We start from the raw sequence: 12957 nt of genomic DNA, 5'->3' as shown, positions 1-12957 counted from the left end.
TCACATGTCAAATGAAGTTGAGGAGAACTTTAGGGAATGGCGTTACCTCGTCTTGCTCTTCAATGCCTTGGCTATGAAGGCCAAAAATGCTCTTTGAGATATTCTCTTGATCCTTCTTCTTCCTCTTTCTAAGGCCGAAGGAAAAAGAGGCAAACCTTTTGGGCTTACGGAGGTCCAACTCCGAGTAGCTGAATTCTTTACCCTGGAAGAGACAAAATTTGAAGAGAGGTGAAAATCGCGAGAAAATAATGTAACGCAAGATCAAATTCCTAGATAGTTATCATCTAAATTAATATAACGTGTTACTAAAAGCATCTACAAATCTCTATTTTGTGATTAATAACAGTGAAACTTTTACACATTTTTGCTGCTTTATCTGTCATTGTAAAAATATGAGTACCTAACTTATAAAACTTACCTTGTACTAAATAGAATAAAAACGTACCCATACCATACATACTAACCGTTTTAAGCCCTCACCAAAAGTTAATTAGGAACCTTCCAACATGGCTTCTTTAGGTGGTAAGAATGAGTATATTGCACAATTCTAATCACACAGATTACGAGTCCTTGCACATATAAACAAGAAAAAGAATTGACACACTAACTTCATTCCAAGCAGTAAAAGCTGCTCCACCCTGAAAGAAATGAAAGACTAGTAGAACACGATTTACAAAACCTATAGTAGTGGCTACCGAGATACTTAGTCAGAGGTTTTTTTAATTACCACACGATACTGTTAAAAATCCTGTAGTCAACTCTAGATCACAAAATCACAAAATCTACATCATGTACAGCCAAATAAAAATAGAAAGTGGAAGTGTCGAAACTAATTATCTTAAAAGTGATGTCAAAGTATTTTTGGAGAGCAGGTTGTACGAACCGGGTGTTCCCCGACAGATATTTTAAAAAGATACTAAAGCATGCTCGTGTAGGAAAACATCGATCGAAAAGATAAAAGTGATGCCATTGTTTTGTTGAGCTGTGATGACAAAGGAGAATGACACACACTGCTGTCTGTCACAGACATCTGTCACATTTCTAACTGGGTGTGCCTGCAAGAATTCTTCCTTCTGCGGTGGATAGTTTGTAAAGTATTTCAAGCAAAGACAACAATCGGAGTGGAAAATTAGTCGAGTGAGTCAACAGGGTAACTCTTCTTTATTAAACACATCTGAAGTCTGGTGCCTTAACAGATATGTTATCAAAATCACGACTGCAGAAACTCTGTACATCTTCCGCCGCAAACTAAAAACACACCTCTTCAGACTTTACCTTGAACAGGAGAACTTTAGCAGCGCTTAAAATGGCACTTACTGATGGCACTTTGTAGTTTGGCTTTCTTGAAGAAATTGTATTTTCTTGATTCCTGTTGTTCTGGGTTTTGTACCCTCATGGTTGAAATGCACTTAATGTAAGTCGCTTTGGATAAAAGCGTCGGATAGATGAAATGTAATGTCATGTAATCAGCAAAATTCTGCCGAAAGGTGTGGATGCGTGTCGTATGCGTGTGTTTGCAAGTGAACTACGAAGGGACAGAGATTAAAACGGAGATACGACCACCCACAAAAGCTTTACCCTTCTGTGATTTACGTCAAAGTAAATTCAAAAGTCTTACTGGTAAAAATTGTTGTTTTAGCTTGACTTGACATAAAATGAAGGACAATTTGCTGAGAGGTTAAAACCAAATCGTCACTCGACACACCGCTTAATTGCGTGAACGCCGAGTCAGCATTTATACAGGCCCCAAGCCACCTTAAAAGATCCAATATTGCAAAAATTTTGATAAGGCATTTTATGTTTTAGTCCACCAGTAGCCTAATGCTTTAACCCACCTTATTACCACAAACCACTGCATGATGCCGTTAGCGAAGTGTGTTATTTTATGCTTTATGCCCATTCTGTATCATCTGTCCAAACGCAATACACAATCCCCTATTGTCTTCCAACTTATAAAGCTGTACTATATACTGCACCTAATCTAATCAATGAATTACAGTTTAAGAGGCAAAATATGTCATCTGCGCAACAGGTCTCAACGACATCAACAGTCTGATCATAGCCGATCTTCACCACAACAACCTGTAAAACAAAGCACTGGCACCCTCTTCTGGAGCCTTGGCGCTGTCTTCCACCAGCTTAAGTGCTTAAACCTAAATTAAATCAACTTCAGGCAACGCTGAAAATGAAAAAGGCCAAAGTAATGCAGATAAAATTGAGTATTAAGAAAGTACAAATTTCTTCACCGAGTTTGGAAAGACTGTGCGTGCAGACCGTCAGTGTTGCCCATGTTATTTTTTGTCATATGGTGCCCTCTAGAGAGAACTCGTGTATGTTAGTCACCTGCTGTCATGCCGTAAATCTGTCCCTTTTTGGGGCAACTCCAAAACTACGTGTGCTTGATCATCATTATGCAAGAAAGAACCTAAGGCAGTCATTAAACCACAGCTGGACTGGAGCAACCGCTGAACAGGGAGATCAACTATGAATTCACTTCAATTATGAAGTAACATAACAGGACGATCATGTTTCAAGAAAAAAAAATATATACTCCCGAAAATATTCCTGTTTAGACGAGTTTCTCATTCCTTCAGACTGCTCTTGAGAAAACCTGTAGGCCTGTTCTGCAATCTGAGAGTGAACACTCTCGACCACACCAACATGAAAGACATTGTCACAAGAATCTATGAATGCATTTTAGGAATGATAAAATGAGACTGAGACTCTTCACAATATTAGTCACAACCTTTTATACTGTTTAAAATTGTAGCATCATGTGTCATTTCTGTTAACCCCTGTATATCATCATTACACAATATAGCATGAGGGTTAAAAGCAAATTGAGAATTTTTTGTTACAAATTTCTAAGACAGCAGAGTGAGAGGTTTAAATGGTATTGGGTTTTTTTCTACGCATGTCCAAAGAAAAATTGTTTGTCTTTAAAATTGGTATACAATTTAAATCCCTGGCAATATTTTGGTCTCATTAGCAATAAATGCTAACACCATTCAATCAGAATTTCTATTAGAGGAAACAAATGATCTGTTGTATATTTTAACTAATGAGGAAACTGGTAACACTTTTTTTTTTAACAGTGATAAATTCAATATGTAGAAGAATTTGGAAAGCAGTCCGTTTTTGAGTCCAACCAGCATTATTGACTTTGTTAGTGCAGCAAAACAATGCAGTTCTAATAAACCTCGTGATTATATACTGTACTTTTCTCAGTGACAGAAATACTTTAAAAAAATTTAAAAAAAAGTATTTTTCAATAAGTTCCTGTGAAAAAAGGTCAACAGTTAAGAAAGCACCACTGACCTTTGCCCTGGGTGCAGTTGCATAGAGAGAAGGCCGCTTGTTGTCCGGAACAATGTTGTCGGTCCAGGTTTCTCCATCTGTGTTACTGGGCTCCACAGCACTGAGGGCGACAGAGTTCAAAGGTGAATGTGTAGAATCTCTGCTACCTGAATACATCTATTAGTCTTTATAATTACAGACATCTAACAAGCATAACGGCTAGACCGGGGGCGAATGCTTGGAACAGTCATTTCAAAAGCGTTTTGGTCCGTCTGTACCGCTGCGATTAGATTGTAGAAACATCCATCTTATCCTGTTTGTGCATTAGAAAATCAGTTCCTTTAACAATAGGAAATATACGTTGCTTAGCAGAATAAAACAGTGAATCACTGCTTGGGGAATGAGGAACAGAACCGGCTATGCAGAGAGTTTATGATCCTTAACGTTTCATGTTAATTGTGACTTGTGTGGAACAAAAGGCTAATTAGGTCATCAGGAAACAGTCATTGGACATGAAAACCCCACCTTAAAACACCTAAAACCGAAAACAAAGTCACCTGAAACAAAGTATCACGGCCACAAACCTAAATTATCAGCTGATTTTAAACTTAAACGACGTGTTTTCGGCTTTGTTTAGTCATCAGTTTTCCCTCCGACTTTTAATGTCCACCTCCAGGTGTTGTCAAAGTCAACAGAGAGGTGGCATCAATAATCACCAGCTGTCAACTCATCAAACAATTGGTACAAAGGTCTCCTTTATACACAGACCGTTTCCCTTTACATGAAACAGGAAGCCAAGTGAAAAGCAAACATTAGTCGCATCGCCACAATTTTTTGTTATCACTGTAAGTTCAGCAGCTATATTCATGTGTACACTGCAAACAAGTGCGCCATTTTACCTGGCTCTTGACCTTTTCCTGTACTCGCGGAGGTGACAACTGTTCAGGGTCTTTCTTGTTTACAAGCCTCATGCAGCTTTGGTGATTGGGAGGCGACAAACGTTCTACCCGAGACTCATTTAGAGACACGCACGCAAAAGCAGCAACCAAAAGTTTTGAATTTGTCCACAAATCAGTCAAGTACTCGACCACTGCAATGTCTGAGACAAATAAGCTGTTCTGGGTAAAAAAAAAAAAAAAAAAAAAATAAAAAAAACATGTCCCAAGATAAGCAGATAAGTTATGTTTTTGTCCCTCGGTGATCCGTGTTTACATGTCAACACACCGGATAAGCCGAAACATGCGTGGCTCTTTCACTGTGTGGACTCACACAACACCTGATATTCATGACCAACAATCTCATCGATGTCATATTTTGGATTAAGTTCAACAGGTTGTAACTGAGACGACGACAGTGTCCTCTGTTCTCTCTGTGGCTGTGCAGTAAAATGTGACCATGTTTGTTTGGACGAGGGAAAAACGTACAGAAAAAAAAAAAAAAAAAAAAAGAGCGACAGAGAGAGAGAGAGAGAGAAAAAAAAAAAAGAAGAGCGACACGGAGAGAACAGAAGAGAGGCCGACTCCAATGAATCCACCTTCACATTTGCATCTGTACATAGAAACGGGCCGACACTGCCTACAGCCAAACCACATATTTTGTCTATGAAACTAAAACAGGCACCACTGTAAAGGATTAGTTCAACACATAAGAGTATATGCATTTAAGTCCCTATGGTGAGTATGTAGCTGGAGGTGGAGGCGGAGGCGGATTGGCTTTACCTTTTGTTTCTGTAGACTGGCTTTAACGCGCATTAATTCATAAATTAATTTCTTACTCGTCTAATCTGTACAAAACAGTTTAAAAACAACATTTTGGAAAGCCGATTTCATGACCGTTGGACAGAACCAGGCGAGCGGTTTTGCTTCATGCTAAGCTAACCCTATAGTGTACAGACATGACAGTGATATCGGTCTCCTCATTTAACTCTTGGCAGGCACAACAAAGTCCAATTTTACAAACTAATTAAAAAAAAAAAAAAAAAAGTTTTGAATTGTAACCATGATGAGGTAATAAGCACATCGGAGCCTGACTCTGCTTCTAAATATACCAAAAGAAGATTGCTTTTATCCCTCAGCTCAAACAATCCGTTACATTGGTGTGCATGGCCATGCGTGGTAAAGTATGGCTCTGGCTCTGTGAAAATGAATTTAATTGTCCCGTGTACGCAGTGTGTCCGTGTAAAATAGAATGAAGCTGCTGTCTTCGAACCGCCCTGCATGAATAGACGTTAGATGAACGAATGAGTAAAGGGTATTTAAACCTGAGACATGCATAACCAGCATTTGAGGGAGTTGACGGACAACTATGTAGGTCACTCTACTCTGGTTTATAGTCACAGACGGTGAAGGACAAGTACGCCATGACTTTGCAGTTAAAGTCCAATAATAATGTCACTGCGTGGCTACAATTTAATTGTATGCATATCCTGCTGTAATCTGACAAAAGCCTGACTGCTGTATCTACACAGGTGCCAACATTAACACGTTAGTGCCGCAGCCTGAAAGGGATGTTAATGTTTAACTATTGCATTGTTCAGAGCGCACAGCTATCACTGCGACGGCCAACTGATGTTGGGACGTTGGGACGATAATGAATCATGCAAATAATTTGGCCTCTTGGTGACAACACATCTCTACGGCCACAGATGATGGAGGCCAACTGCTCCTGACTGAGCAGCTTGTTGACTCCTTGTCCGAACTCGTAGATGTCAAGTGATGGAATGTACAAGAATACAGCATACGGCACACGAGGTTATGTCCAATCCAATATTCCTTCAATAAGTTAATTAATAGAGCACAAAAGTTAGCAAACAGACAAAATTGATCCATCTTCTGAACAATAGATCATCTATATCTTTTGTCGAAAGGAATACTTATTTTTATCAGCTAGAAGTTTTTTTTATAATGTGAAATCAATACTCCTTTATTATCAATAACAATGGACTAAATAGAACAGATGTAAAGGTCCTCAAGAGCATTACATCACAACGTGCCACCTGAAGCTTAACTGATAAAGCCATCTCTCTTCATTGGTAAAAAAAAATGTTGAACACTTTATCTTTTAACATAATATAGCCATTATGAAAAACATTACACTTTCTTAATGAGATATTTTGTGTCCGTTTAACTCAGCGTACATTCAGTCCATGTAGCCCCAGTGTTGACTTGCTTACGCTTCATTACATAAAGACAACAGGTTCCACAATACAGTGACTCACTTTGAACTCGATTGTTTCCAATGGCAGACATTTCAACACAATTGAGTTGAGACATCTGAACTCCAACGGTGTCAGATATGTTGCCAACCTGCATCCCCAAGCACAACAATTGTGTTTGTGTGTGTGTCTAATCGAGTAGTAGTTTCAGGAGAATGCAATAGGCATGTGGAGTGGCAGGTTTCTGTACAGTGCCTCTATTAATCCACAACTGCACTCAGGAGCCCGAGAAACCTCACCAGAAAATAAAAGTGTGGGTGTGTGAGGCTCGTTGGAGAAATGAACATTCAGTGGTCCCTCGATAATTTCACACAGTGGTGGTTTCAAAAAAAAAAATCTGACTTTGACGTCACCGTGAACTGTCTGAAAGGCTATGGAATCAAAACAAACACAATAACTTGAAGATTTATTTCTTAGACCCTGAAATCCTCAAGTCTCTGCCAGATAAAATCCTGGACATGGATTAAAACTAAATCCTTAACTAACAACAAAAACAGATTTAGTCTGCAGGTCCAGATTTAATTCTATCTAGGACATTTCCTCCACAATGTCAACAATTAAAAATAAATCCCTTTAACAGAAGATCTAATATAACAGTTCATCAAATTCATGTAAGGCGTAAATGTGACTGATAAGCAGTGGATAAAATACTCTTAAAAAAAGACTCACAATTCATTTTTATCCTGCTGTGGTTGTTGTTTATTATCTCAATGTGTGCTTTCCATGCACTGTTAAACTTTACCCTTGTGTTACCTCCGTGTGCCACTTCTTGTGTGCAAAGGCGGTCCGCACAGTGTCAGCTCATCATGTTGTTTTTTTTTTCTCTGTGCAAACACAAGCCGTCACTCAGTCTGGCCTGAAACCACTTGAACAACATGATTACATTGTCCTGGCATGTGACGTGTGGCTCAACCGCCATCCCACCCGTGTGTGTATGCATGCATGCACACCCATTGTTTACACATCCCTCAAGCTTTACACAGCCCGCGTTTACTCCTTTGGGACCATTTCTGACCAATATGTTGACAGTCTGTGCCTTTTTTCCATGCATATATTCACACTACCAAGTGTCCAGTGGTGACGCTTTTTTCATCTACTACTTTTTATGAGCCTCCAGGGTTAAGTTGCAATTGCCCGTTCGACCCGTATCGACCCATCTCTTTATCCAAGACTACAACTTGTGAAAATGCATACATAAGACTGGACCTACTTATCAGCCAATATGTTACCAATAATCACAAATGTATTGGTAGCAAATTGAAAAACAACAGATCCTTGTATGGGGATCATCATTTTATATTGTTCATCAATCAGATGCCACTCCAGATGCTCAATGTAACTCTGTTAAGACTATGTTGATTTAAAAAAAAAAAAAAAAAAAAAAAAAAGCCTCCAGAAGATATACAAGTTAGCCATGAATGTGTCTTGCAACTTTTTCACTTTTCTTGAATCCATTTTATTTATTTAAAATCGGTTACAAGAAATTGTTATCGGTCCTGAAAATATCCAACAACTGACAGCTGTTACTTTGTACTCAGCACAAATGTGTCTCTTTTGTTTATAATTTAATTTCAAAACCGCTACTATCTGCAACTATCGATCACAATTACCATTATCAATTAAAACATTTTACAGTTGTGAAAAATGAAGTACATCCCATGGAAATTCTTCCAAAAAAAATTTGAACCTCTTTAAAACAGTAAGTATTGATAAAAGTGGTACATAAAATTGACATTTTGTAGTCATTTTCATAATTTAAATAAACAAACCAACGGATCAGTCACATGGATAAAGTTTTACATTTATTACACCTTCAAATCAATAGAATAAGGGTTTCCAAATAAGGTTTCCGTGATTAGAACTTACTTTGGGAGTGTCAGGTGGATCCATGTCATTTTTAAACCTCTGACATCATAAGTCTTAAATAAATGTGATGCTAATCTAAAGAGCACACTAATACCCTCAGAAGAAGAGTTGTTGATAGTCCGGTAAGGGGGGGATTAAAAACCTCTTATTCAAAATGAATAATGCCAGTCGAAGGAAAATTATCCACAAACTGTGTAGAGTTCAAATAATGACTTTTTTTTTTCCAAGACTGGCTGCCCCTGCAGATTCAGTCCAGACGTTTGAAGTTTTGAGGTGCTTCAAGTCTTCTTTTTGAATCAAAGGATCTGCAGTCACCTCTTGCAGCTGTTGGTGTCAACGTGGATTTGTCAAAAATCAGAAAGAGATTGCACAAGTTTGACCTGCATGGGAGGCGTGCCAGGAAAATGTGCTTCTGCATTTGCTGTCCAAAAAGAACATTAAAGCTAAACTACAGTTTACCAGTGAACATAGTGAAGATCAGGCCTGTTGGAATAACGTGCTCCGAACAGATGGTCAAAGTCACAGTTGACATGACCAGAATAATGATTTTCAAGAGAAGAATTTCACACAAACACAAAACCAGATTTGAAACCCACTGAAATGTCGTGAGGGGGTTTGCAACAGCCGGTACGTGCAAGGAAACTCTCAAGCATCCTGCAAGTGAAGGAATTTTGCGTGGAAGAGTGGTCAGCAATCCCATGTCGGAGACTGGTGGACAAAAATACAAAACGTCAACAAGAAGGTATTTCTGCTAAAAAAAGGGAGTGTTGTTACTTTTTTCTACTGAAAAATATAACATCTATTGATGTTTTTGTTGAACGAATGATTGAAAAAGCTCATTTTCATTGTGTTTCTGTTCATTTATATCATCCTTATATTTAAGCATGTATCAAAGAGCACCAAGTGTTTGCTTGTCCAAATATATAAAAACAAAAGCCAATCATTTCCATGGGATATACTTACTTGTTAAAACAATTGTGAGTTGCTTATTTTTCTTAACTAACCAAAGATAATCTGTTTAAAATCCCCAACAACAACAACAAAACAGAAACTACTCTAAAAAGCCATTTCTACTTATAAAGTGATTCATTGATAAATAGATTATTATAATAGCTGCAGATAGATTTTCTGTTAATTAACTAATTGAGCACTTGACTAATTACTTCAGGTCTAAATAATACGATCACATTACTGAATGGAGGAAAGGAACTTTTGCAGGACTCTGCAAGTTTTCAGAGTAATGTCCTCCAGGCTAAAATCTCTAAAAGTTGAATCACCACCAAAAACATGGTAAATGGAAATGGTTTTTAAATGACAGTTGGAAATAGCTCTTTTTAACCTCCATACTCTAATTTCATTAAATATTGTATTGCCCGTTAACTTTCTCCACTAGAGGATAATGTTTGACATCAATGTTCAAAGTATTTGGAAAGTTTGGACACATATCTTTTAGTAATATTGGCAATTTAGGCGTAGAACAATAATGACTGCAAAAAAAAAAAAAAAAAAAAGTGGTTTCTTTTCAAAACGAGCTGACTGGTGTCTTTATTTGACAAAACCGTTGGACGTAAAAAGAGCAGCCCTTATAAGGTATAAACACTGGAGGCCATCTGCAGCTTTATGGCTTTTCGAGGCGTGAGAAGACGCACGTTTCTTGCTCCTCCACCAGAATCCATACGTCACATGCGCAGGCGTGAAACACACGGCACCGATTCAACATCACGGCATCCTTGAATCATACCTGAGCACCCGCTGGTCCTCATTAGCCGACTTCTCGGAGGCAGAGCCGCTCCTCGACTTTATCTTGAACTTGAAGAACTTAAACTTCTTCTTCTCGCCCTCATTTTTGTCCGCGTCCTTGTCCACCGATTCGCCCAAGCTGGCTTCGCTCTTGGAGAAGAAACTTTTCAGAGTCTTTCTGGTGGACGGGCCCTTCTTCGCCATCTCTCCCGGGCGATGCGGTTTTCAGAGGAAGTCGCGCGTCTACCTCCCCGCTGGTTGTCCTGCTCATTAAAAGCTGATGAAAGTAGTCGCGGCGGGGGGGTGGGGGGGGGTGGGGCGGAAAACACGGCGCGGATGGAACTTATGGACAGATGACAAGCTGCTGCTGCTGCTGCACTCACGTCTCAGGTGCAGCGACACGCCCATGAAGAACAACACCCACGGACCCGCACAGCCTCCCCGTGACTCCGATGACCCACTCTTCCCCGTCAGCATAGTTTGCAGCAGTGTGTCCTACATTATGCGTCACGTCATTAAGTTGCCTCCAATCAAATGCCCATATTGATGTAAAGGTTCATAAACTACAGTGTCAATAGAATTAGATAATGCACACACACACACACACACACACACACACACACACACACACACACACACACACACACACACACACACACACACACACTCGCACTTTTCCTGGTCCAATTTATTTATTTGAGGTCAATTGAATTAAAATTCCAGGCCAGCCTATACGATCCCTATTTTTTTTTCTGACCGATTGTCAGGGTTTAATCAATAGTTTTCACTTAATGGATATTATTGCACCATATTTGATCTGATTATATAATATTTTGTGGAAATATAACATATATTCATAAATTGCACATACGAGAGAGAATATAAGGCAAGGGGAGACTGAAGAAGAGAAAACCTTGCATGAGCTCAATAACTTTCCTTCAAGTAAATAATCATAACAATATTAACTGGGAGATTTTTGGTCATTTCATTTTCCAAGGTAATTTGAGCATCTTTCTTTATTTTGTGTACAGCAAGATGATTTTTTTTTTTTTTTTTCTCTCAATGTTTGCAGTACACCTGTGTGCGATTTTAGTGGATCAATGGCGACATCTCGTGGTCTCTATGCAGCCAGACAACTACTCGGATAGGCTCGCGCATGGACGCATCACTTCCTCTGCCTCATGATGGCGTCACGAGCTTGCTCAGTCCGATTGAAGGATCGATAGCTATCCGTTTCAGCGTAAGCTACCCGTTTGACTAAGAAACGACTCATGCAATGAATGGTATATAAAATAACACAAGAAACCAGGAGTAATTCTCTCTTTCCTTCTCAGTGGCCTATACAAGTTACTGTCAACATTTAATATATCTGTAAGATTAAAAAAAACAAAAACAAAAATTAAAAAAAAACAACAACATTCAGCTCTTCAATTCCCAGAGAAATATATTCACATGTATTTAAAATTGAAAAAATAAAAATAAAAAAGCTATTCATTTACTTTAAATACATGTAAAACTATAAAATCTCTTAGTTTGTGTAATCAGAAAGTATATTGCCTTGAATTGCTTTAGTGTTTTACAGCCACCCACACTATATTAGTTGCTTGGCAGACAGTAAGGAGACGAAGAGACACTGAAAACACAAATCATCATCCAGTTTTTATTGGCAGGTGAGATCAGCTATCTCTTATCAGGGACATAATATAGAAACTAAAAATAAAAACAATACAGAAAATACTGTAATTAAAGAGACCTTTTATGCTCCTTTCCTATTTTGAATTTTTTTTTTTTTTTTTTTCATTCTGGGCCTCAGTGAAGGCCCAAGCTCTATGGCTTATTAATTGTACTTAGTAATTGTACTTAGGGCAGAACAAATTTGACACAGTTCCTGAACAACACTTTTTAGGCAACAATTTTGTGAAATCTGTTTTTAACAATTTAAAAAGTTACATTATGGTACAAATCTTTAATTTGAATTGGTTAAGTTAGGCTTAGGATCTACTAATGTCCCTCAAACACCTCGCACGGAGACTCTCAAGTAGATACTACAATTTACAGATGTCGCCTAAACGCCTCACGCGCAAGCGCTAATTTAACGCTACAATCTCACGCGCAAACTATCGAGCTGGCCAGCTGCGCCTGGAAAAACGTCAAGTCCCTCCTGTGCAGCTGCACGTGCAACTTAGACAGGTATGTGGCCAAAACTTTCCTAATATTGAGGTATTTTTTTTTCTATGCAAGCTTGTACTGAAGCAAGTTGGTCGTTCAATAAAAATCTAAAGTGCAGTACCACTAATTGTACAGCTAACCTACATCATCCCACAGTGAATCTAGGGATTTTAGTAATGCAACCATACATGTCCACTAGATTTTTGTTGTTGTTGAAAAAGTTCCCTAAATGTTTGGTAAATAATCATATTTAGGTGACTACTTTTGTCAGATATTGTTTTTTTTTTTTTTTGTAATTTGAGATGAGCATATATGCTGTAATTGGCTACGTCTCTTATAAAGGACTGTAGGTATCACAGTTTTTTGTTAATCCTTGTTTTGTTTGTCGATTACAACTAAAATCCTCAGAAATGTAGATGTTGTTGTTTTTTTATCACCACTAGGGCTACTTTTCGAAACATTTTGCTCTCAAACTTTGCTCCCTTTACTAATTCTAGCTGGATGGAAACCACCATTTTATATCTTTATATGTTAAACCTTTAGACCCATGAAGCTGATTGCCACAACGTCACAACCTTGTGTTATTACTCAGTGTCCCACACCCAAGTATATTCCCTTTTACTGCTGGCTAAACATATCTGCAACTGAAAGTCAAACGCGTGATGTAGTGA

General features: G+C 38.4%; 2 protein-coding genes across 2 annotated transcripts in view; both read right to left on the bottom strand.

Annotated features, from left to right (window-relative positions):
- Nucleotides 1-10321, bottom strand: part of crybg2 (crystallin beta-gamma domain containing 2) — a 38941-nt gene extending 28620 nt beyond the window's left edge. The window contains exons 1-3 of the mRNA XM_069699576.1: nt 10119-10321; nt 3319-3418; nt 47-202 (exon numbers count right to left, since the gene is read on the bottom strand). Coding sequence (XP_069555677.1) covers nt 47-202; nt 3319-3418; nt 10119-10321 — 459 coding nt within the window. The remainder of the gene's footprint in view (nt 1-46; nt 203-3318; nt 3419-10118) is intronic.
- LOC138617335 (ephrin type-A receptor 7-like) overlaps nt 1-12957 on the bottom strand; it is a 360848-nt gene that overhangs the window by 149185 nt on the left and 198706 nt on the right. The window lies entirely within an intron of this gene.

Source organism: Brachyistius frenatus, unplaced genomic scaffold (genome assembly GCF_029030835.1).
Source record: "Brachyistius frenatus isolate BFR_SWC_R1_liver_20210118 unplaced genomic scaffold, ASM2903083v1 Contig_2, whole genome shotgun sequence".
Taxonomy (NCBI): domain Eukaryota; kingdom Metazoa; phylum Chordata; class Actinopteri; family Embiotocidae; genus Brachyistius; species Brachyistius frenatus.
The sequence above is the reverse complement of the archived record's forward strand: the minus strand, read 5'-3'. Positions and strand labels throughout refer to the sequence as shown.